The sequence below is a fragment of the Salmo trutta genome, chromosome 10 (genome assembly GCF_901001165.1).
Source record: "Salmo trutta chromosome 10, fSalTru1.1, whole genome shotgun sequence".
NCBI classification, from domain to species: Eukaryota; Metazoa; Chordata; class Actinopteri; order Salmoniformes; family Salmonidae; genus Salmo; species Salmo trutta.
In genome coordinates, this window is record NC_042966.1 from 703,162 (window position 1) to 729,366 (window position 26,205).

The window sequence follows — 26,205 nt, forward strand, 5'->3', positions numbered from 1 at the left end:
CACCATGGTCTTGTAGCAGATGCGAGCTTCAACTGGAAGCCAGTGGAGTGTGCGGAGGAGCGGGGTGACGTGAGAGAACTTGGGAAGGTTGAACACCAGACGGGCTGCGGCGTTCTGGATGAGTTGTAGGGGTTTAATGGCACAGGCAGGGAGCCCCGCCAACAGGGAGTTGCAGTCATCCCGCGCATCACTAGTACAGGTGCATCACAGCTGGGACCGAGAGACTGAAAAACAGCTTCTATCTCCACGCCATCAGACTGTTAAATAGTCATCACTAGCCGGCCTCTGCCCAGTACCCTGCCCTGAACTTAGTCACTGTTACTAGCCGGCTAAGTTCTCTACCCTGCACCGTTCTCTACCCTGCACCGTAGACTGCTGCTCTATGTACATAGTCAATGAACACTCGTCACTTTAATAATGTTTACATACTGTTTTACCCACTTCAAATGTATATACTGTATTCTAGTCAAGGCTCATCCAATCTGAACTCGTCTAGTGGGCTGCCTGGAGACCTGGACCATAGAAAGTGAAGACCTACACAGTGAATTAATTGGACAATATACAGGTTATATAATGATTGTTATTAAAAGTATATGCAGGGCTCCCTTTGCGAAAAAGGCCTTGGTCTCAATGGGACTCCCTGTGGAAATAAAGGTTAAATAAGAAATGTGATAACGATCACCCCCATGCCATCAACAAGGGCTTGTTAAGACAACCAATAAACATATTGCTAATACTAATTAGACCTACCAATGTTGCTCTTCATATTACAGACTGTTGCATTCATACAAGTATTGGGGGGAGAAAGCTGACATTGTGGAGTCAATATATCGGTTGTTAGCTTTTGTTTTGTTGCCTGTACTGAGCCTTGTATAGTGGGGGAAATTCTTAAAACCTCTAGCTACTTTCAAGTCATTTTCGGACGAGATACATTTTATTGGGGGAGCTCAGGGCATGTAATTATGTGCACAAGCCCAAATCACATTTTAGTTCCGTCCAAATCTGCCATGTCAGTAAGGTTACTATCCCAGCCCAAACAACCTACTGTTTTTCGACAAATCCCGTGCGAATCGTCATCCCTTTGTTTTGATGGATATTACAGTTTAACAGGTGCTGCACCCATTTTTGGTAATAACATGGGAACAAATTGATGCTTAAAACAAAGTGCTATGCAGGTAGCCTAGATGAATGATCTGTTTTGTCACACAGTGCCATACTTCTCTTTTAAAATATGAAGTGGACGATATTGTGTCAGTGTAATGATAAATTGCCAAATGCGTCAGTTAATTAAATGTCTGCATAGGTTACAGTTTATGATTCTTATTGCTATGCATTATTATTTTGCCTTTCTCCAAACTGAACGCCATTATACCAATATTAAGCTATCCATAGACATTTGAAATATCTTCACGCTATGAAGAGCCTTCAGTGTTCCGTGATAATAGTACATTTTTTATGAAAAAAAATCATAATTACAGGGGCGATTTCATCAAACTAATCCCGTCCGATTTTTTTTCCACTGGAAAAACGGACATGCTGGGGTAATAATTACATAATCGACGTTCTATAGTAATACTAGTCCAGTGCGAATACTACTTGATACAGTTCCCACACTCTTATGTTCCTCAAGGACGATTTGGGGCGCTCATTTTTGGCTCTCAAACCGGAAACCACTCTATTTCTCCGTGGGTACTGCTAGCTAACTGTAGCCAACTACATGGAATGGGTCAGGTAGATATCTAGCTACGTGAACTGCGGTTAAATATTATACATTATTTAGGACGCATAACACCCAGCTACGTACACTCATTGCATAGGGGGAGCGAAACATGAGGCGAGATGTCAGGATACTGTTTTTGGGGGAACGTAAGTCAACCCTCTTTGAATGTTGGCATGCCAATTTAGCGCGCTAGCTACAGACTTGCATGATTGACAACTTCTGCAGTTCTTTCTAAATGCTGGATCCAATTATTTTTTCCTGAAGTACTCGGCAGCCATCCCATCTTTAGTTAACTAGATGGCATAAGGATAACATTAGCTATGCCATTTCTCCCTTGGAATAGCACAAAATCATACCAGTAACTGTCAGCTAGACGTGTTGTTTTGCACATAGCTAGCTAACGTTACCTAGCTAAGTTAGTACCTACACATAAGTCATTGGCCGAAGACGTATTCTGTACGTTTTTTGCGCCCCGATGGATCTAAACATTGGGGCTAGGGGGCAGTGTTTTCACGGCAGGCCAAAACCTGAGAAGATTCCAAACAGGAAGCGCTCTCTCTGACCATTTCATGGCCTTATTGATCATCTCTAACAAAAACAGGGGATCTCTGGCATGACGTGACATTTTCTAACGCTCCCATAGGCTCTCAGAAGGCGCCAGAAAGCTGAATCGTGGCTTTGCAACCCATGGCTGAAAAACAGTACCGCATTTTGATATTGGTCGATCTGAGGACAATGGGACGGGGCGCGCGTGCTCGAGTCGACTCCATGTTTACTTTCTCTCTCTTTGAACGAAAACCACCACTCCCGGTCAGAATATTATCGCTTTTTTACGAGAAAAATGGCATAAAAATTGATTTTAAACAGCGGTTGACATGCTTCGAAGTACGGTAATGGAATATTTAGATTTTTTTTTGTCACGAAATGCGCCGTGCTCGTAACCCTTATTTACCATTCGGATAGTGTCTTGAACGCACGAACAAAAGCCGCTATTTGAACATAACTATGGATTATTTGGGACCAAACCAACATTTGTTATTGAAGTAGAAGTCCTGGGAGTGCATTCTGACGAAGAACACCAAAGGTAATCAAACTTTTCTAATAGTAAATCGGAGTTTGGTGAAGGTTAAACTTGCTGGGTGTCTAAATAGCTAGCCCTGTGATGCCGGGCTATCTACTTAGAATATTGCAAAATGTGCTTTCACCAAAAAGCTATTTTAAAATCGGACATATCAAGTGCATAGAGGAGTTCTGTATCTATAATTCTTAAAATAATTGTTATGCTTTTTTGTGAAGGTTTATCGTGAGTAATTTAGTAAATTCACCGGAAGTGTTCGGTGGGAATGCTAGTCACATGCTAGTCACCTGCTAATGTAAAAAGCTGTTTTTTGTTATAAATATGAACTTGATTGAACAGACATGCATGTATTGTATAACATGATGTCCTAAGATTGTCATCTGATGAAGATCATCAAAGGTTAGTGCTGCATTTAGCTGTGGTTTGGGTTTATGTGACATTATATGCTAGCTTGAAAAATGGGTGTCTGATTATTTCTGGCTGGGTACTCTGCTGACATAATCTAATGTTTTGCTTTCGTTGTAAAGCCTTTTTGAAATCGGACAGTGTGGTTAGATTAACGAGAGTCTTGTCTTTAAAATGCTGTAAAATAGTCATATGTTTGAGAAATTGAAGTAATAGCATTTCTAAGGTATTTGAATAACGCGCCACAGGATTCCACTGGCTGTTACGTAGGTGGGACGATTTGGTGCCACCTACCATAGAGAGGTTAAACCAGATGGCACAATTTTTTGGTCTTTTTTTATTTTTTATTGACTGATAGCCAGGAGCACACTCCAACACTCAGACATAATTTACAAACGAAGCATTGTGTTTAGTGAGTTTGCCGGATCAGATGCAATAGGGATGACCATTGATGTTCTCTTGATAAGTGTGTGAATTGGACAATTTTCCTGTCAAAATGTAATGATACTTTCGAGTGTCAGGGAAAATGTATGGAGTAAAAAGTACATTTTCTTTCAGAATGTAGTGAAGTAAAAGTAAGTTGCCAAAAATATAAATAGTAAAGTAATGTACAGATTCTCCCAAAAAATACTGAAGTACTTTACACCACTGCCCAAATCCCTTCACACCAGTACATTAGCATTCTTTATATCAAATCAAATTTATTTATATAGCCCTTCGTATATCAGCTGAAATCTCAAAGTGCTGTACAGAAACCCAGCCTAAAACCCCAAACAGCAAGCAATGCATGTGAAAGAGGCACGGTGGCTAGGAAAAACTCCCTAGGAAAAACTCCCTAGAAAGGCCAAAAACCTAGGAAGAAACCTAGAGAGGAACCAGGCTATGAGGGGTGGCCAGTCCTCTTCTGGCTGTGCCGGGTGGATATTATAACAGAACATGGTCAAGATGTTAAAATGTTCGTAAATGACCAGCATGGTCAAATAATAATTATCATTGTAGTTGTCGAGGGTGCAACAAGCACGTCCGGTGAACAGGTCAGGGTTCCGTAGCCGCAGGCAGAACAGTTGAAACCGGAGCAGCAGCATGGCCAGGTGGACTGGGGACAGCAAGGAGTCATCATGCCAGGTAGTCCCGAGGCATGGTCCTAGGGCTCAGGTCCTCCGAGAGAAAGAAAGAAAGAGAGAAAGAGAGAATTAGAGAGAGCATATTTAAATTCACACAGGACACCGGATAAGACAAGAGAATACTCCAGATGAAACAGACTGACCCTAGCCCCCCGGCACATAAACTACTGCAGCATAAATACTGGAGGCTGAGACAGGAGGAATCAGAAGACACTGTGGCCCCATCCGATGATACCCCCGGACAGGGCCAAACAGGCAGGATATAACCCCACCCACTTTGCCAAAGCACAGCCCCCACACCACTAGAGGGATGTCTACAGCCACCAACTTACCGTCCGAAGACGAGGCCGAGTATAGCCCACAAAAATCTCCGCCATGGCACAACCCAAGGGGGGGCGCCAACCCAGACAGGAAGACCATGTCAGTGACTCAACCCACTCAAGTGACGCACCCCTCCCATGGACGGCATCGAAGAACACCAGTAAGTCAGTGACTCAGCCCCTGTAATAGGGTTAGAGGCAGAGAATCCCAGTGGAAAGAGGGGAGCAGGCAAGGCAGAGACAGCAAGGGCGGTTCGTTGCTCCAGCCTTTCCGTTCACCTTCACACTCCTGGGCCAGACTACACTTAATCATAGGACCTACTGAAGAGATAAGACTTAAAGGTTGAGACTGAGTCTGCGTCTCTCACATGGGTAGGCAGACTATTCCATAAAAATGGAGCTCTATAGGAGAAAGCCCTACCTCCAGCCGTTTGCTTAGAAATTCTAGGGACAATTAGGAGGCCTGCGTCTTGTGACCGTAGCGTACGTGTAGGTATGTACGGCAGGACCAAATCGGAAAGATAGGTAGGAGCAAGCCCATGTAATGCTTTGTAGGTTAGCAGTAAAACCTTGAAATCAGCCCTTGCCTTAACAGGAAGCCAGTGTAGGGAGGCTAGCACTGGAGTAATATGATAAAATTTTGGGGTTCTAGTCAGGATTCTAGCAGCCGTATTTAGCACTAACTGAAGTTTGTTTAGTGCTTTATCCGGGTAGCCGGAAAGTAGAGCATTGCAGTAGTCCAGCCTAGAAGTAACAAAAGCATGGATTAATTTTTCTGCGTCATTTTTGGACAGAAAGTTTCTGATTTTTGCAATGTTACGTAGATGGAAAAAAGCTGTCCTTGAAACAGTCTTGATATGTTCTTCAAAAGAGAGATCAGGGTCCAGAGTAACACCGAGGTCCTTCACAGTTTTATTTGAGACGACTGTACAACCATCCAGATTAATTGTCAGATTGAACAGAAGATCTCTTTGTTTCTTGGGACCTAGAACAAGCATCTCTGTTTTGTCCGAGTTTAAAAGTAGAACGTTTGCAGCCATCCACTTCCTTATGTCTGAAACACAGGCTTCTAGCGAGGGCAATTTTGGAGCTTCACCATGTTTCATTGAAATGTACAGCTGTGTGTCGTCCGCATAGCAGTGAAATTTAACATTATGTTTTCGAATGACATCCCCAAGAGGTAAAATATATAGTGAAAACAATAGTGGTCCTAAAACGGAACCTTGAGGAACACCGAAATTTACAATTGATTTGTCAGAGGACAAACCATTCACAGAGACAAACTGATATCTTTCCGACAGATAAGATCTAAACCAGGCCAGAACTTGTCCATGTAGACCAATTTGGGTTTCCAATCTCTCCAAAAGAATGTGGTGATCGATGGTATCAAAAGCGGCACTAAGATCTAGGAGCACGAGGACAGATGCAGAGCCTCGGTCTGACGTCATTAAAAGGTAATTTACCACCTTCACAAGTGCAGTCTCAGTGCTATGATGGGGTCTAAAACCAGACTGAAGCGTTTCGTATACATTATTTGTCTTCAGGAAGGCAGTGAGTTGCTGTGCAACAGCTTTTTCAAATTTTTTTTAGAGGAATGGAAGATTCGATATAGGCCGATAGTTTTTTTTATAATTTCTGGGTCAAGATTCGGCTTTTTCAAGAGAGGCTTTATTACTGCCACTTTTAGTGAGCTTGGTACACATCCGGTGGATAGAGAACCGTTTATTATGTTCAGTATAGGAGGGCCAAGCACAGGAAGCAGCTCTTTCAGTAGTTTAGTTGGAATAGGGTCCAGTATGCAGCTTGAGGGTTTGGAGGCCATGATTATTTTCATCATTGTGTCAAGAGATATAGTACTAAAACACTTTAGTATCTCCCTTGAGCCAAGGTCCTGGCAGAGTTGTGCAGACTCAGGACAATGGAGCTTTGGAGGAATACCCAGATTTAAAGAGGAGTCCGTAATTTGCTTTCTAATGATCATGATCTTTTCCTCAAAGAAGTTCATAAATGTATTACTGCTGAAGTGAAAGCCATCCTCCATTTGCGAATGCTGTTTTTTAGTTAGCTTTGCGACAGTATCAAAAAGAAATTTCGGATTGTTCTTATTTTCCTCAATTAAGTTGGAAAAATAGGATGATCGAGCAGCAGTGAGGGCTCTTCGATACTGCACGGTACTGTCTTTCCAAGCTAGTCGGAAGACTTCCAGTTTGGTGTGGCGCCATTTCCGTTCCAATTTTCTGGAAGCTTGCTTCAGAGCTCGTGTATTTTCTGTATACCAGGGAGCTAGTTTCTTATGACAGATGTTTTTAATTTTTAGGGGTGCAACTGCATCTAGGGTATTGCGCAAGGTTAAATTGAGTTCCTCGGTTAGGTGGTTAACTGATTTTTGTCCTCTGACGTCCTTGGGTAGGCAGAGAGAGTCTGGAAGGGCACTTATCGCACTTATCACATAGTATTCCATACATAAGTTAAGGCCATGCAACCTGAGTTTAAACCTGATTGAGGTGCACATGTACAGTACATAAACAGATGCATGCGCCATATTTATGTGGTGGACACCTGATACGGTCACATGATATGTTGTGGTATGTCACAAAATCATGTTATGACCACACATATCAATATTCATTTTATATATCAATGTCTTGCTAAATGGATGGGTCTCTACAGAAGGTGTAAACAGTACAGCCAAATGGTTACTTGCATAGCAGCAATATCAGAAATAGATAGTGTCAATATAAATACAATTATATACAGTATGTATAAGAACAATATCAGTGACAGACAAGGTAGTTATATACATACAATCAGGGGTAAAGTGGCTGAGCAGCAGGATATTTTTTTTTAAATAGCAGCAACGTATTGTGTGTGTGTTAGGAGAGAGCCTGTTTCTGTCCTGCCCTTGACTTTGGCACAACTTCCTGATCTTCTCAAAGATATGCGTTTGTCTAGCTGTGTCCAGTACAGGTGGTGCTTGTACAGGCAGACCATCTATGGGAGGGAGGATGTCAGCATTGCGCAGCAGCTGAAACCTAGTCCCAACAGTCCGAACACTCCTTGGCGGCAACAACACCAGGCTCCAGAGCATCTAAGCTGTAAAACAGGGAATAACAACAACAAAAAAATCAGAAGACATTACAACCCTGCACAACATCAATTCACCTCCCAAGTTTGGCTAAGAAGAATAACCTCATACAATGCAATGATAATTATTTTCACCTGAAGTGCTGGTACTGCTTGATCTGTGGCAGTGGCCATCAGCACCAAACCATCCTCCAGTCCAACCAGCTGTGGGATGTTGACCCCTGTCACAGTGCTGTCCTTCACAACACTAGCAGTCTCAGACAAAGTGTTCACTCTGGTCTTTCTGAAGCGTTGCTTGATGAGGCCGAAGCACCCGTCGGGGGCAAACTTGGTGTGGCCTGTGATCAGGAAGAGAAGGTCCAGACTGGTGGAGCTTGTACATGGTCCGCCAGGCACAATACCAGAGCACAAATTTGTTCTTGTTTTGGCCACTGCAGTTATCACAATTCAGGTCCACACGTGTTTCCCCATCTCCGTAGTTGGTGAAGAAATGGCACATTTAGTTGATGACTGCGATGCTGCCTTTGCTTACTTGGACCAGCTCTCTTTTTGATGTGAGGCATTAGACCATTCTCCTTGTATGACTGGTGGAGGAGAGTCGGGCGTGTTCTACTGATGCTGAAAGACATTCCAGATACAATAGATGCGAAATGGCATTCTGAGATACCATAACTACACACAGTTCATACACGTAATGTTAGCTAGCTAGCCAGCCATCTAACGTCAGCTGGCAAGCTAACGGCAAGCTTTAACTAGCAATACAAACCGATTTGTCATAGCTAGCTTAAGTTAACCAAATAGGTTCAATGTTAGCTAGCAAGCAAGCCATCGAACTCCAGCTGGCTAGCTAACAGCAAGCTTTAACTTGCAATGAAAAATGTTGACAAAATTAGAAACATATAATATCTGAAACTGTAGCTAGATTCTTACCCGTATACACGGTTGAAAGCTTCACGACAGACTGCAACCCCTTTTATTAATAAGACATCCTATGTCATTTCCGTTTAGTTTGCACAGCTTGTTTGGCCCGTTGTGTTCCAATGATTTCAAAACTCAGTCAACTTCTTCCATGACAACAACACTGTTGATCGCCGTTTCTTCCCCATCACTGTCATCAGAAGACTCTACAATGTCTTCTTCAATGAAAATGTTTTTACCTTATTCAGGGATTTCCTCATCGTCTGATTCATTTGAGTCAGAGAGGGTCAGCGTGGCACAATCGTCCTCCAGAAAATAGTCCATCAGAACTTTTTCCCACTCACCTTTGTCGATAGCGCCTGATTAAATTCAGGGCAGCAATGTTATTGAGAGCAGTAGCAACATATTTGCAGTTCTCCATGGCTAACGTTATATCTTTCGAAAAAACTGCAGTAGAAAGGATTATCTACTCATAACGAGCAGCTGATTTTATAGACACAAGATGCTACACGCAGACCAATCTGAATCTCATCTCTCGGCATGTCCAGCCCACTCATTATCTCAGCCAATCATGGCTAGCGGGAAGGTTCCTGACTTTTTCTTTGGCTAAATAAAACTAGGCTCGTAATTTAACAACTTTATTCGTATTTACAGATGGCATAAAAGTTTTATTAAGGCACATGAAAATTCACATGTTCGAGAAGGCATTTCTGGCACAAAAAAAAATAACATTTTGATCAAATATTTTTTATGTTCTATGTTTTTATGTCCTGTGAAGTCATGACTTGCGACATACGCCTAGTTTCCTGAATCGGGTCACATATATGCCCAGTTATTTATATGGCTGTGTTTGTTCTATGTGTTGACAGGCTACCGGTGCCCGTGGGCTGCACCACCGAGCTCAATCATCTGGGTCACCAGTTTCTCCAGAGGCTGTTTGACAAGTATAACGAGGTGAGTGACCGCCTCAGTGGCCATCAGGAAGTCAATGTATTTATATCCATCTGTCTGTTTGTCAACAAAGCATTAAGCTGGTTATATTTAAGTGTAAAAAGAATACACCTCCCCAGTTCATTTTAACACATTACCGTCTAAGCCCTGTTTAAGCCGGGGGGGCTTGAAGTATAACAAATAGGGTTGCACATTGTGGGTAATATTCAGAGGTGGATACTTTCCCTGGGAATTAACGGGAATATATGGGAATTAATGGGAATATATGCAAATTAATATTAATACCATTTAAATGTAGATGTTTTTTGCATTGGATATATTTACCATATGGAGACAGAAACATATACCGTTTACCTTTTCATAAGTAAACATAATTGCAAATTATTAAATCTTTCCAATAGAAATAAAAAAATCTATTTAGTAATTTAACTTTAATTAAATGAGTTGACTCTTCACATGGGATGATTTCACTGAACAACAAAATAAAGGGAATATTGAATGATCCCCAATGATCCATCTCATTTCCCAAAAACGTTTTCAACATACATCTGTATTGTTGAGGATGGCTCGTTGTCAGGTTCAAAAAGCCTCACATTTGCCCGGATGGCCACCAATTTGTCAACCCTTGTATTGGTCAGTCTGTTGCGTGCTTTGGTGTGTGTGTGTGTGTGTTCCCAACAGAAGGACCAGTTGCGCTCTGAGGCGGCTGATGTTGGTGGGATTGGGAGGATCATAGAGGCAACAGGGGAAAGAGCCTCAGATCCACAAAGTCCCTTCTACCAGGTGGATGATGAGCTATGTTGGCACTATTGCCATATTATATCTCCAACCCAAAGCCCTTGCTTGGAAGTGTACTTCGCCAGACTGCCTAGACCCTTGCCCTCATTCTGGCCAAGGTGGCGATACACGGTAGTGATGACACCATAGGCCTTGTCGATCTCTGCACCAGACAGGATGCTCTTGCCAGCATACTTGGGGTCTAACATGTACTCTGCGGCGTGTATGGGCTTCAGGCAGAAGTCTTCACGCTTTTTGATGCATTTCAGAACTGCAGTTTCCTCTGCTTGGAGCAACAGTGAAGTGGGCAGGGCAGTATGAATTTCTTCTCTTAGATCTGCAAGCAGAGTCTGAACATCAGACAGGATGGCATTGTCTCCCTCAATCCGTGCAGTGGCTACTGCTATAGGTTTCAGGAGTTTCAGGCTGCTTACCACTCTCTCCCAAAATACATCATCCAGGAGGATCCTCTTCATGGGGCTGTCCATATCGGCAGACTGGGATATGGCCATTTCTTGGAGAGACTCCTTCCCCTCCAGGAGACTGTCAAACATGACAACACCACCCCAACAGGTGTTGCTGAGCAGCTTCAATGTGGAGCTCTTATTCTTCTCCCTTTGCTTGGTGAGGTAGATTGCTGCTATAACTTGATGACCCTTCACATACCTAACCTCTTGTAGACTGTATCCATTGTTTTCAGTGCCATGATGTCCTTGAGGAGTAGATTCAAAGCATGTTCAGCACAGCCAATGGGTGTGATGTGAGGGTAGAACTCCTCCACTTTCGACCAAGCAGCCTTCATGTTTGCAGCATTGTCTGTCACCAGTGCAAATACCTTCTGTGGTCCAAGGTCATTGTCTGCCTTCAGCTCATCTGCAATGTAGAGACCGGTGTGTCTGTTGTCCCTTGTCTGTGCTCTTGTAGAATACTGGCTGAGGGGTGGATATTATGTAGTTAATTATTCCTTGCCCACGAACAGTCGACCACCCATCAGAGATAATTGCAATACAGTCTGCTTTCTCTATGATTTGCTTGACCTTCACTGAACTCTGTGGAACTCTGTATCCAGCAAATGAGTAGATAAAGCATGTCTGATTGGAGGGGTGTATGCTGGGCGACGAACATTCAGGAATCTCTTCCAATACACATTGCCTGTGAGCATCAGAGGTGAACCAGTTGCATACACAGCTCGAACAAGATATTCATCAGCATTTCTCTGACTACGTTCCTCCATTGTGTCAAAAAAACGTCTGATCACAGGAGGACCATGAGCTGTTGCTATCGATAAGGTGTCTGATACATAATTTTCACCTCGAATAAAAGTAGAGGGACTTTTGTCAGAGGTTGCTTGTTGAGAGCGTTGAGGGAACTTTGTGCACTTGGCCAGAGGATTCTGCATCTTTGTTGCATTCTTCACATATGATTTAGCACAGTATTAGCAAATGTACAAAGCATTTCCTTCTACACTAGCTGCAGTGTAATGTCTCTACATATCAGATAGTGCCCGTGGCATTTTCCTGGAAAAATGAGTAAAAAAACAAATACAATTCAGATAGATAGTTAAGCAGTTAGGTTAAACAATTCATTTAATTAAACAATTCATTTGAAAGATAAATGTTTTAAAATGAAACGTATGGAAACACGTGAATTAACACTCCTCAATTAGCAGGCTCAAGCAAGCTAAAACTCACATGGTAGCAAAAATTAACTAGCAGAAATTGTTAACAAGTTAGAAATGATTTAAACACACTTTGCTGTTAAACACACTTTACTAGTTAACAAAAAAATCATGAATGTCATATAAAATATATTCACCCCACCCAGTATTGTAATCAAAACTTACCAGAAAGCATGTAGTCCTTGGCTCAGACAGTGTAGTAGTGTGGGCTCAATAGCTCTCATTAGTGTGCAAGATCTTGATAATCAGCTGTACCTGTGATGGAAGAGTGCACTGCACATGTGATGAAGAATGCACTGTACATGCAGACGGTTGCAATTCCATTGAATTGGGGATAGTTTAACCATTATATGCCACAAGACCTAGAATTGCCTTATTAAAAGCTAACTTTTTTGATGAATTTAAGCAGAATTCCCGGGCCTAACTTCCCATGGAAAGGTTCCGGAAAGTTTCCGACCCTTTGAAACCCTAATAACAAATAAATATTAAAACATTATTTGATTAAACATTTTATTTGGCCTTACTGCTATTAGCCCATACAGATGCGTTAAATAACAGATTCACTACACGGATCAACAGATAGTCCCCCCCTCAAAACAATCTGAAGGAAGTTTGTTCTGAAGTGTCTGTCCTATATCTGAGAGATATTAGAAAGATACGGCGGGTTTTTTGTGTTTTTTTTACAGTCTCCATGATTTGTATTCATTAAGGATCCCCATTAGCTGCTGCCAATGGGTCCAGCAACATTAAGGCAGTTATATACAATTACAAATGTTGCATAACATTATATTTCATAACACTTTTCACAACACATTAAATGTGTGCTCTCAGGCCACTACTCCACATATCTGCAATACAAAATCCATGTTTAACGTGTGTGTGCCTGTGCGCCTCCCATAGTCTGCTCTGGACTTTGGGACTGTGAAGAGACCTCTGCTGGCAGGTCTTGTGGGGTATGCATTGTTGTCCGAGCTGTGTGAGAGTTGTTTAAAACAAACATTCAGCATGTCAATACTTCTTACAAAAAAAAGTAGTGATGAGGTCAATCTCTTCTAGTTTGAGCCATGAGATATATTATTGTTAGCTCCCCATGTACATTTCAGGGCCAGTCATGCTGCCCTGATCCAATTAACATTTTCCTAAATCCCTCTTTCTGGCACCTGACCACATGCCTGGAAAGTAGTCCAGGTGCAACAAAACTAGGTCCTGTAGGACCTGCCTTGTTGATAGTGTTGTTAAGGCAGAGCAGTGCTTTATTATGGACAGACTTCTCTCCATCTTAGCTACTGTTGCATCAACATGTTTTCACCATGACAGTTTACAATCCAGGGTTACTCCAAGCAATTTAGTCACCTCAACTTGCTCAATTTCCACATTATTCATTACAAGATTTAGTTGAGGTTTAGTGAATAATTTGTCCCAAATACAATGCTTTTAGTTTCAATATTTAGGACTAACTTATTTTTTGCCACCCATTCTGAAACTGACTGCAACTCTTTAAGTGTTGCAGTAATTTCACTCGCTGTAGTAGCTGACGTGTAAAGTGTTGTCATCCACATACATAGACACACTGGCTATACTCAAAGCCAGTGGCATGTCATTAGTAAAGATAAAAAAATTAAGGGGCCTAGACAGTTGACCTGGGGAATTCCTGATTCTACCTGTATTATGTTGGAGAGGCTTCCATTAACGACCACCCTCTGTTCTGTTAGACAGGTAACTCTTTATCCACAATATAGCAGGGGGTGTAAAGCCATAACACATACGTTTTTCTAGCAGAAGACTATGATCAACAATGTGAAAAGCCCCACTCTAGTCTAACAAAACAGCTCCCACAATCTTTTTGTCATCCATTTCTCTCAGCTAATCATCAGTCATTTGTGTAAGCGCCGTGCATGTTGAATGTCCTTCCCTATAAGCGTTCTGAAAGTCTGTTGTCAATTTGTTTACTGTTAAATAGCATTGTATCTGGTCAAACACAATTTTTTCCAAAAGTTTACTACGGGTTGGTAACAGGCTGATTGGTCGGCTATTTGAGGCAGTAAAGGGGGCTTTACAATTCTTGGGTAGCGGAATGACTTTTGCATCTCTCCTGGCCTGAGGGCACATACTTTCTTGTAGGCTTAGATTGAAGATATGGCAAATAGGATTGGTAATGTCGTCCGCTATTATCCTCTAATTTTCCATCGAAGTTATCAGACCCAGGTGGCTTGTCATTGTTGATAGACAACAATAATTTTTTCACCTCTTCCACGCTCACTTTTCGGAATTCAAAATTACAATGCTTGTGTTTCATAATTTGGTCAGTTATACTTGGATGTGTAGTGTTGGGGTTTGTTGCTGGCATGTCATGCCTACATTTCTAATCTTGCCAATGGAAAAAAAGAATTAAAGTAGTTGGCAATATCAGTGGGTTTTGTGATGAATGAGCCATCTGATTCAAAGAAAGATGGAGCGGAGTTTGCGTTTTTGCCCACAATGTAATTTAAGGTTTTTACTATCATTCATCTTTGTTTCATAGTGTAGTTTATTCTTCTTTTTATTCAGTTCAGTCACATGATTTCTCAATTTGCAGTACGTTTACCAATCGGTTGTGCAGCCAACATTTTTCTTCATCCCTCTCAACCATACAATTCTTTTATTCCTCATCAATCCATAGAGATTGAAGTTTTTACAGTAATTTTCTTAATGGGTGTATGCTTATTAGTAACTGTAATAAGCAATTTCAGAAAATGTGTCAAGTGCAGTCTCTGGTTGGTCCTCATTACACACCACAGACCAGCAAATATTCTTTACATCGTCAACATAGGAATCACAAAAAAACAGCTTGTATGACCTCCTTATACACTATATTAGGCCCAGCCTTTTAAACTTTGGTTTTCCTAGATATGGATACTATATTGTGATTACTACATACGATGGATTTGGATACTGCTTTAAAGCAGATTTCTGCAGCATTGGTAAAGATGTGATCAATGCATGTTGATGATGACATTCCTGTGCTGTTTTTAAATACCTGGGTAGGTTGACTGAACCTGAACCAAGTTGCAGGCACTGGTTACAGTTTTAAGCTTTTTCTTGAGTGGGCAGCTTCATGAACGCCAGTCAATTTTAAGGTCACCCAGAAAATATACCTTTGATGTGACATATATTATCAAGCATTTCACAAGTATTATCCAGATACCGACTGTTAGCACTTGGTCTATATCAGCTTCCCACAAGAATGGGCTTTAGGTGAGGCAGGTGAACCTGTAGCCATATTACTCTCTAAGCTTTACAGGAATGTGACTCTGTATATAGACTGCAACACCACCCCCATTGGCATTTCTGTCTTTTCTGTAAATGTTATAACCATGTATTGCTACCACTGTATCAAAAGTATTATCTAAGCAAGCTTCAGAGAGAGTCAGAATATGAATGTAATATGTTACTAGCAAGTTATTGATTTCATGAACCTAGTTTCTTAAGCTACATGTTAATGTGGGCACTTTTCTGCAATGCTTGATTGTTTTTATTGCTTTACTGGGAAGCTTATCAGAAGTAGACATGACAATGTTATTTATGTTTGAGCTGATAGTGCAGGGTGAGCTGCCACAGTGGACTTCCTACTAGGGCACACCGCCTTAGTGCTAACAGTATAACTCTGGTTCATATGCACATGATTACTGTATAGAATAGCTGTGGGATCGACTCAGGGGGGAGTTAGAAGGACATACATTTAGGTTACTTACATTGTGACTGCAAACGGCCCTTGAATAATGTACATTTGCTGCAGCATTACATCAACTCAGCGACACAATGGTAGGGATTATCTGAGCAAGGCTTGGGTCATTGATAAGTGATTGTCTCAACGTAGACTTGAAATGCGTGGACAGAGTCCAGGAGCCAAGATGATTTGGATGGACGGTGTCATTTCTGTAGAGCATCTTCTGTTTCCAGAAGGTGTCAAAGTTGTCAATAAAAGTTATTCCAACAGAGCTACAGTAATCTTTTAGCCAGGTGTGTAATGCCAGTAGCATGTGGAATCTTTCACACCCGCGGCCCAAAGATGGTACCGTACCTGAAATAATTGGCCGCTTTTTTGAATCTTTCAAAGCTAGCCCTCCTAATGTTGTTTGACCCCACATGGACTATGACAGCATCAGCTCCCGGCAGATTTCGTAGAACGGTCAGAAGCAGCCTTGTAATGTCCCATACTCGTGCTCCAGGATAGCACAGGGTTTTTGCCCTGGAAACCGAGATGTTTCTTACCATAGAGCTGCCGATGACAAAAGCTGGAGCAATGGCTGAGGTGGTACGGATGTTCTTTCGCCTCAAGTGGTTTTACATTCTCCAGGGTTAGACGCCTTTGGGTAGGGATCCCTGCAGAGTACCGGCCAGTCAGCTGTGGAGAGCCGACACAGCGGTGACACTTCCACCAGGCCAGAGCGGCATCCGGCTACTTGGGTAGAAGAGAAAGAAAAGGTAGTCAGGCTTTGATTCCCCAGTAAGTTGTTTAAGTTTGCTACTTGTTTGCTCTAAGAGTAGCCACTATGCCCCGTAGTCCTTTGCAAGCAAACAGTTGCTACATTTAAAGTCCGGGTGGTCCACATTGTCCCGGAATAAAGCAAAATAAACAAAGCTCCTGCAACGTTGAAAACGTTTGTTAGCGTCCTCCATTTGACGCTTCAGGCTAGCTAAGCTAGCTGGCCTTCCGTGTCTCTCTTCTTGACAGGGAATTCTCAACTTGTCCAAGAGAGAATTACACAGCTAGAAAAAACATCAGACCGAGGTAAGCCTACACCAAACACACAATTGATTTGACTTTTTGTGAAATTCACAATGTGAAAAACGTATGGTGGTGTAGAGTATTGTAACTCATGTTTAGTCAACAACACACTCATATATACTTCCATTCATTTTTTCAACTGGTACCAGGGACCTTCAGACGAGTCTTGAGGCCTGTGGTTGTCCTAGAGGAAAAACAACAGTAACGACCCTTTTCCCTTTGTAGCTCGGTGCACATGTCTGTCAGTCAGTATGTCATATGGAGGTATTTCTGTATAAGCAAGTCAGTGAGAATAAATTGTGAAAGAGTATTTAGGTTAGGACAGTGATTGTTCTTGTCAAATAGATCTTATTAAATTGCTTGAGGGGCTTTGGCATAAACCCTCAAAGTTCCAGATGGGGTGAAAATGGCAGCCATATTGGTCAGGGAGAAATACTTTTTAATTCGAATGAATGGCAGAACGGGCATAATCCTGATTTTACTTATGCAGAAAAATAAAAGTAAAGCATGTGAAATTGTGCCTCTTTTTCACAACAAAATTACTGGTCATGCTTATTGGTCTAAGTTAATTTGCATAATGTAGTGGAATTAAAATTGCTGCGTGTGTACAGAACATTCGTACAGCATACAGATACAGCGCAAGAGCTGCTGCTACAGCATCTTGTGGTGCATTTAAGACAACTGGGAACTCTGAAAAATAAGAGGTAAAATCATGACGTCAGTGATCTTCAGGTCGGAAAGTCTAAGCTCTAGAAAGAGGCACAAGTTCCCGAGTTGGAAGACCGTTAAAAATATTTTTCCCAGTCGGATCTTGTTTTTCCCAGTTGTCTTGAATGCATGAAGTCGGAGATTTCCTAGTTCCCAGTTGTTTTGAACACGGCATTAAACTGCAACGCAAGGCGGACTTCATCAGTGCATTACACACCACTTTGCAATGAGCTGAAGGCAGTATGCATATTTCCACTGAGATAGCTAGCAAGTTTACTAGATAGCTACAGTAGTTGCCTTGATAACTAAACAAACAGACTTGCTACTTTAGCTAACCAAACCATCTGTCCTAGCTTGCTATTATGAAAATCAAATTCAACAATGCTAATCAAGTTTAATTCGATTTTTCCTTTCAATAGCTGCTCAAACATGTAAGAATGAACTATAGCCATTGAATTCTACCATGCTAATATACTGTGCATTATATGGAAATAATGCACACTCTAGAATGCCAGTCTTCCTTTCCTGTGGCGGTTCTCTTGAGAGACAGTTTTATCATAGCGCTTGATGGTTTTTGAGACTGTACTTGAAGAAACTCAAAGTTCTTGACATTTTCCGGACTGACTGACCATCATGTCTAAAAGTAATGATGGACTGGCGTTTCTTTGCTTATTTGAGCTGTTCTTGCCATAATATGGACTTGGTCTTTTACCAAATAGGGCTATATTCTGTATACCACCCCTACCTTGTCACAACACAACTGATTGGCTCAAACTCATTAAGATGAAAAGAAATTCCACAAATGTACTTTTAACAAGGCACACCGGTTAATTGAAATGCATTCCAGGTGACTACTTCATGAAGCTGGTTGAGAGATTGCCAAGACTGTGCAAAGCTGTCATCAAGGCAAAGGGTGGCTACTTTAAAGAATCTCAAATATAAAATATATTTTGATTTGTTTAACCCATTTTTGGTTAATACATGATTCCATATGTGTTATTTCATAGTTTTAATGTCTTCACTATTATTCTACAATGTAGAGAATAGTACAAATAAAGTAAAACCCTGGAATGAGTAGGTGTCCAAAATTTTGACTGGTACAGTAAGTATTCAGACTCAGTACTTTGTTGAGGCACCTTTGGCAGCGATTACAGCCTCAAGGCTTCTTGTGTATGACGCTACAAGCTTGGCACACCTGTATTTGGAGAGTTTCTCCCATTCTTCTCTGCAGATCCTCTCAAGATCTGTCAGGTTGGATGGGGAGCGTTGCTGCACAGCTATTTTCAGGTCTCTCTAGAGATGTTCGATCGGGTTCAAGTCCAGGCTCTGGCTGGGCCACTCAGGGACCTTTAGGTGCCTTTTGGCAAACTCAAAGCAGGCTGTCATGTGCCTTTTACTGAGGATTAGCTTCCGTCTGGCCACTCTACCATAAAGGCCTGATTGGTGGAGTGCTGCAGAGAAGGTTGTCCTTCTGGAAGTTTCTCTCATTTCCACAGAGGAACTCTAGAGCTATTTCAGAGTGACCATCGGGTTCTTGGTCCCCTCCCTCACCAAGGCTCTCCTCCCCCGATTGTTTGGCCAGGCAGCCAGCTCCAGGAAGAGTCTTGATGGTTCCAATCTTCTGCCAGTTAAGAATGATGGAGGCCACTGTGTTCTTGGGGACATTCAATGCTGCAGACATTTTTCCCTACCCTTCCCCAGATCTGTGCCTTGACAAAGGTGCCTCAACAAAGTACTGAGTCTGAATACTTACTGTACCAGTCAAAAGTCTCAGAGCTCTACGGGTAATTCCTTCGACCTCATGGCTTGATTTTTGCTCTGACATGTACGGCCAACTGTGGGACCTTATATAGACAGGTGTGTGCCTTTCCAAATCATGTCCAATCAATTAAATGTGCCACAGGTGGACTCCAATCAAGTTGTAGAAACAGCTCAAGGATGATCAATGGAAACAGGATGCACATGAGCAAAATTTCTCAGGTAGAAAGTCTCATAGCAAAGCGTCTGAAAGCCTATGTAAATAAGGTTTTTGTTTTTAATACATTTTCAAACATTTCTAAAAACCTGTTTTTGCTTTGTCATTATGGGATATTGTGTATAGATTGATACGGTTAATGTATTTAATCCATTTTAGAGTAAGGCTGTAATGTAACAAAATGTGGAAAAAGTCAAGGGGTCTGAATACTTTCCGAATGGACTGTAGTTATAGTTGATAAAGAGTGTAAAGTTAGGATAGCCTGAACATGAAAGTTGATTTGGTGTCTCTAGCTCGAACAGTTCAAGAGTTATGGTTGGTGAGTTATATTATTCATATGTTTATAGTTCTAGTTAATAGAATTTGAAATTAGTATAGCCTGAACGTTTTAAAGTTAGTCTTGAAGCTTCATTTACCAAGGAGCAGGACCATTTTGAATAGCTACCACTGTATTCCTATGGTTCTCATTCAAACCCATGCTAATTTATGCAAATGTAAAAGTTATAGTTCCAAAAGTATACATAGTGTCAAATATCCTTCAACAAGCCATATAAGTTGGACCAGTCTGTTTTTACCATTAAAGTCTATGGGCCTTTTTTTTCATTGAAATGCATCAGGATCTCATTGAAATATTGTTATAGTTCAAAAAGTATAAATGCTATCAAAAATATTTTTTCCAAGCAATCAAAGTTGGGCCAGTATTGACATTTGGAAGTTGGTTTCGTGTTAATTCTTTAGACCCCAATAGAATTTGAGTATGCTTCTGTAGATTACTGAGAATATTCAAGATAAAGCTCATTTTCTCACACATTTCAAACAAACAGACATAGCTAAAAAAACAACAGACAAATGACAATTACAAGTTAACTTAGTTTTAAAGAGCACAACCTCTTCTTTAATATGACACCACATTCATGTCAATAGGAATAACATTAATTTTGTCTTCCATTGTGTAGACACTCACTATCAAAATGATTAACACAACAAAAACCCTGAAGTATTTAAATTGTACATTTGACTAAATTACTCACTCAAATGTAGCAAGTATAATATATTATACTTCAATACATATTTTTTAAATAATCAAAAATGTGACCTGAGGACAATATTCAGAAAGTATACTGAACAAAAATATCAATGCAACATGTTGTAGGTCCCATGTTTCATGAGCTGAAATAAAAGATCTCAGAAATGTTCTATATGCACAAAAAGCTTATTTCTCTCAAATTGTGTGCACAAATTTGTTTACATCCGTGTTAGTGAGCATTTATCCTTTGCCAAGATAATCCATCCACCTGACTAGTGTGGCATATCAAGAAGCTGATTTGAACATTATGATCATTACACAAGTGCACCTTGTGCTGGGGACAAAAGGCCACTCTAAAATTTGTATTTTTGTCACAACACAATGCCACAGATGTCTCAAGTTGAGGGAGTGTGCAATTGGCATGCAGACTGTAGGAATGTCCTACAGAGCTATTACCAGAGAATTGAATGCTCATTTCTCTACCATAAGCTGCCACTAACGTCGTTTTACAGAATTTGGCACTATGTCCAACCAGCTTTATAACCGCAGACCATGTGTATGGCGTTGTGTGGGCGAGCGGTGTGCTGATGTCAACGTTGTGAACCGAGTGCCCCATGGTTATGGTATGGGCAGGTATAAGCTACAGACAACAAACACAATTGCATTTTATCGATGGCAATTTGAGTGCACAAAAATAACGTGACGAGATCCTGAAGCCCAAGATTTTCAAGGCATGTGACCAACAGAAGTCTAGATTAAGGCCTAATGAAATGATTTCAATTGGCAGAAAAAACAGTACACATACAAGAAGTATGCAAACAGACAATGATAACATATGCTATTATACAAAGACCTTAAAAGAAACACACATTGATTGTTTTAACAGCTTTCTTATTAGAAGAATGTAGAATGGTCTTAATGTACTGCTCGAATTCCTTATAGAAAACACGGAAGAGTGGTTTTTATTAGTGAATTTACATTTATGAATGGCATTTTTCCATTAGCACAATTAGATTTATGAAGTAAAATTGTTTTTCTTTATTCTTATTATTGTTAAGGAAACCGAGCAGCACATTCTCCAATAAAAAAAGTAATCAAGAATATTGACAATTTATATAACTATGTATGTCTTTCCATAACTTTTCCCAGCAGATATTATTGACAAATGTATTCCAGTAAGTTGTGACATAAGGAATGGATACAATATCCCTTTGAGGGAGCAAGGAGCAAGGAGGGAGCAAGGAGAAACACATTTTCCTATTGGAGAGTCAACTGGATTAAGCGAGGGTAGGTCAAGTAGGTGAGGTCTGGTTACACATCTAAACAACATGAGAGTTCCAGATGGAATAGCATCAATGACTATGGTGAACTCTCGAGCGTGTAACAGGGATATTGTAATGAGATAAAAATTCCTCAGACTTGAGTAATAATCCTTCTGCATTAAAAAGTTGACTCACCAGCAGGATATGATTATTGAACCAGTTCTTAAAAAATAAAGACTTGTTTCTATACAAAATATCCTTATTGTTCCAAAAAAAAATACCTATGCGGAGAAAAATGATGTTTATACACTACTCAAAAAAATAAAGGGAACACTAAAATAACACATCCTAGATCTGAATGAAAGAAATAATCTTATTAAATACTTTTTTCTTTACATAGTTGAATGTGCGGACAACAAAATCACACAAAAATAATCAATGGAAATCCAATTTATCAACCCATGGAGGTCTGGATTTGGAGTCACACTCAAAATTAAAGTGGAAAACCACACTACAGGCTGATCCAACTTTGATGTAATGTCCTTAAAACAAGTCAAAATGAGGCTCAGTAGTGTGTGTGTGGCCTCCACGTGTCTGTATGACCTCTCTACAATGCCTGGGCATGCTCCTGATGAGGTGGCGGATGGTCTCCTGAGGGATCTCCTCCCAGACCTGGACTAAAGCATCCACCAACTCCTGGACAGTCTGTGGTGCAACGTGGCGTTGGTGGATGGAGCGAGACATGATGTCCCAGATGTGCTCAATTGGATTCAGGTCTGGGGAACAGGCGGGCCAGTCCATAGCATCAATGCCTTCCTCTTGCAGGAACTGCTGACACACTCCAGCCACATAAGGTCTAGCATTGTCTTGCATTAGGAGGAACCCAGGGCCAACCGCACCAGCATATGGTCTCACAAGGGGTCTGAGGATCTCATCTCGGTACCTAATGGCAGTCAGGCTACCTCTGGCGAGCACATGGAGGGCTGTGCGGCCCCCCAAAGAAATGCCACCCCACACCATGACTGACCCACCACCAAACCGGTCATGCTGGAGGATGTTGCAGGCAGCAGAACGTTCTCCACAGCGTCTCCAGACTGTCACGTCTGTCACATGTGCTCAGTGTGAACCTGCTTTCATCTGTGAAGAGCACAGGGCGCCAGTGGTGAATTTGCCAATCTTGGTGTTCTCTGGCAAATGCCAAACGTCCTGCACGGTGTTGGGCTGTAAGCACAACCCCCACCTGTGGACGTCGGGCCCTCATACCACCCTCATGGAGTCTGTTTCTGACCATTTGAGCAGACACATGCACATTTGTAGCCTGCTGGAGGTAATTTTGCAGGGCTCTGGCAGTGCTCCTCCTGCTCCTCCTTGCACAAAGGCGGAGGTAGCGGTCCTGTTGCTGGGTTGTTGCCCTCCTACGGCCTCCTCCACGTCTCCTGATGTACTGGCCTGTCTCCTAGTAGCGCCTCCATGCTCTGGACACTACGCTGACAGACACAGCAATCCTTCTTGCCACAGCTCGCATTGATGTGCCATCCTGGATGAGCTGCACTACCTGAGCCACTTGTGTGGGGTTGTAGACTCCGTCTCATGCTACCACTAGAGTGAAAGCACCGCCAGCATTCAAAAGTGACCAAAACATGAGCCAGGAAGCATAGGAACTGAGAAGTGGTCTGTGGTCACCACCTGCAGAACCACTCCTTTATTGGGGGTGTCTTGCTAGTTGCCTATAATTTCCACCTGTTGTCTATTCCATTTGCACAAAGGCATGTGAAATTTATTGTCAATCAGTGTTGCTTCCTAAGTGGACAGTTTGATTTCACAGAAGTGTGATTGACTTGGAGTTACATTGTGTTGTTTAAGTGTTCCCTTTATTTTTTTGAGCAGTATATATTAACGACCATGCTAAGAATACTTGTCTATGAAAGCAGATCATTTTGTAGGAATCTTATCCTATGTTATAGTTACAAAGTAACATAAAATTGAAGCCACCAAAACAGGAGAAGATATAATGAGGAATGAAATTCCAAATTTAAGTTGAATTCTTTAAGAAATGCTTAGCCCAATTTATCTTAAAAGTATTATTCAAAGTAGGGAAATCTAAAAAATTGAGACCACCATATTCATGTGTTCATACGACAGATTTCGTAATATAATGTTTACGATTTTTCCAGATGAAGTTGAAAAGCATCTGGTCAACCGCTTTACCTCTTTTGTTGTCAAGATGGAGGGACTGGGCTGCATAAGTAAGTCTGGAGATACCTTCAGCTTTAGAAAGCAATACTCGACCTTTCAAGGATAAATCCCTCTGCAACCAATGGTTCAACTTCTTTTAGTTTTTTTAATAATAGTTATGACATGTAATGAGCATCTTTCCTGTTGATCCTTAGATATGGTAATCCCAAGGTATGTTACTTTTTCCTTGACTGGAATATTGCATATAGAGGGTATCACACAGTCTTTAACAGCAAACAATTCGCACTTAAGGTTTAGGCAAAGACCAGATGCTTTGGAAAATATATTTATCACATCGACTGCTCTAGGAATCTGGTCAGCATCTTTCAAAAAAATAGGGTGGTGTCATCTGCAAGCTGATTTATGATAATATCTCTGCCAGCAATAGAGATCCCTTTTATATCGCTGGATTTAACAAAACTTGTAAGAAGTTGGGTTGCAAGCAGGAAGAGGTAAAGTGAAATTGGGAAACCTTGCCTAATTCCTCTTATCAAATCTAGGAGAAGTGACATGCTTTAATTTAATAGAACTGTTCCCATTCATATAAAGACTTTTAATAGTACTACAAAAGAATTCCCCAAAACCAAATTTCTCAAGGGAGAGAAATGTAAACTCATGTTCCACTGTATAGAAGGCTTTATAAAAGTCTAAGAAGACAATACAATTATCTTGGAATATTAGATCAGAATAGTCAATAAGGTCTAACACGAGTCGGATATTATTAGATATATGTATATTCCTCATGAAGCCAGATTGGGTCTCTTCTATAATTGAGTCCAATACTGCCTTCATTCTTTTTGCAAATATAGAGGCTAATATTTTGTAGTCGTTATTGAGCAGATAGATTGGATGACAATTATTGAGGAGAAGCAAGTCTTTCTTGGGGTTAGGTATTAATGTCATCAGACCTTGAGTCAAACTGGGAGGGAGAGCATTATTTGCAATGCTTTCAGAAAAGACCTCCAACAGAAATGGGGCTAACTGTTGAGACAAAGTTTTGTAAAACTCAGCAGATATACCATCAGTCCCAGGATACTTATTATTTTTAAGCTGTTCAATAGAATACATTATGTTTTCAACTATAATAGGGTCATCACACTGTTCCCTCTCAGGCTCCCCAATTGATTTCACATCCCCCAGAGAGTAAAAAAAAAGAGTTGAGGAAACCTCACAATACTTAGAACTATATCAATTCCTGTAGAAGTTGCAACTAAAGTTAGAGATTAATTTGGGGTCATCTGTGATGAGACCGTTAATATTTAATTGTTGAATTGTATTATTTTTAGAGTGGTATTTTTCTAACCTGAAAAAATAAGATTCATTTTGTTCACCCTCTGACAAAGAATCCCTCTGCTTTCAGTTTATACATATCATCCAACTTGTGTTGTAGCTCAAACAGAACAGATTTGTCCTCCTCTGAGAGACTTTCAACAGGCTTTTGAACGAGGTGATCTTTGTAATGACTTTATTCAGCTCTCCTCATCTTGGCAAGAATACTCCCATTTTTTTATAAATATTTTCCAACCTCATATTTAAAAGGCTCCCAGTTATTACTCTATGAATTGTCATTTATAGCTTTGTTCCAGAAGTGTGGAATTTAATTGTTTATATCCATCTTGACCAACTCATGTTTTAATATAGAGTTATTAAGCTTCCAGTAGGATGCTCTGCCAAGGCCATTGTCAGAGATAAAAAGTTTAATGTCAATATAAATAGCTCTATGATCAGTAAGGGGAGTGGCAAGGATGTTAACAGAAATACCTGTTTATCAAAACATTTAGACACCAGCCAAAAATCTATGCGTGATTGTCTGAAGCGTGCCTTATTACTCCAAGTGAAAGACTTGTCATAGGAAACTTTACTCTCCAAATATTTATACCAGAAAACCTTTCTGTAAACTGCCTCAAACTTGTATTCATAGAAGTGTTCTGTCTGGAGGCCATCTATCAATTAAATTATTCTGAGAAATATTAAAATCCCCACCTACTATAAGTAAAGCGTTAGGGAACTTGGTTAGCCAATGGAGCCAACGATTCAAGTAACTGATCATTTTCAAGTTTGGAATTGTACCCATAAATATTGGTAACAATAATAATGATGTTGATAACAAGACAAAGAAAGTGACCAAAAGGGTCACAGTCAGAGTGCAAATTACTTCCATTAAATTTTTTCTTT

The 26,205-nt window shown here is 40.9% G+C and overlaps 1 protein-coding gene across 1 annotated transcript in view; it reads left to right on the forward strand.

The window, feature by feature from the left end:
- Nucleotides 1-1,789: 1,789 nt before the first annotated feature.
- Nucleotides 1,790-26,205, forward strand: part of LOC115200775 (mitochondrial Rho GTPase 2) — a gene marked incomplete at its 5' end in the record, with an annotated part of 31,670 nt that continues 7,254 nt past the window's right edge. The window contains 5 exons of the mRNA XM_029763922.1: nucleotides 1,790-1,866; nucleotides 9,519-9,603; nucleotides 16,477-16,519; nucleotides 16,770-16,826; nucleotides 16,973-17,024. Coding sequence (XP_029619782.1) covers nucleotides 1,790-1,866; nucleotides 9,519-9,603; nucleotides 16,477-16,519; nucleotides 16,770-16,826; nucleotides 16,973-17,024 — 314 coding nt within the window. The remainder of the gene's footprint in view (nucleotides 1,867-9,518; nucleotides 9,604-16,476; nucleotides 16,520-16,769; nucleotides 16,827-16,972; nucleotides 17,025-26,205) is intronic.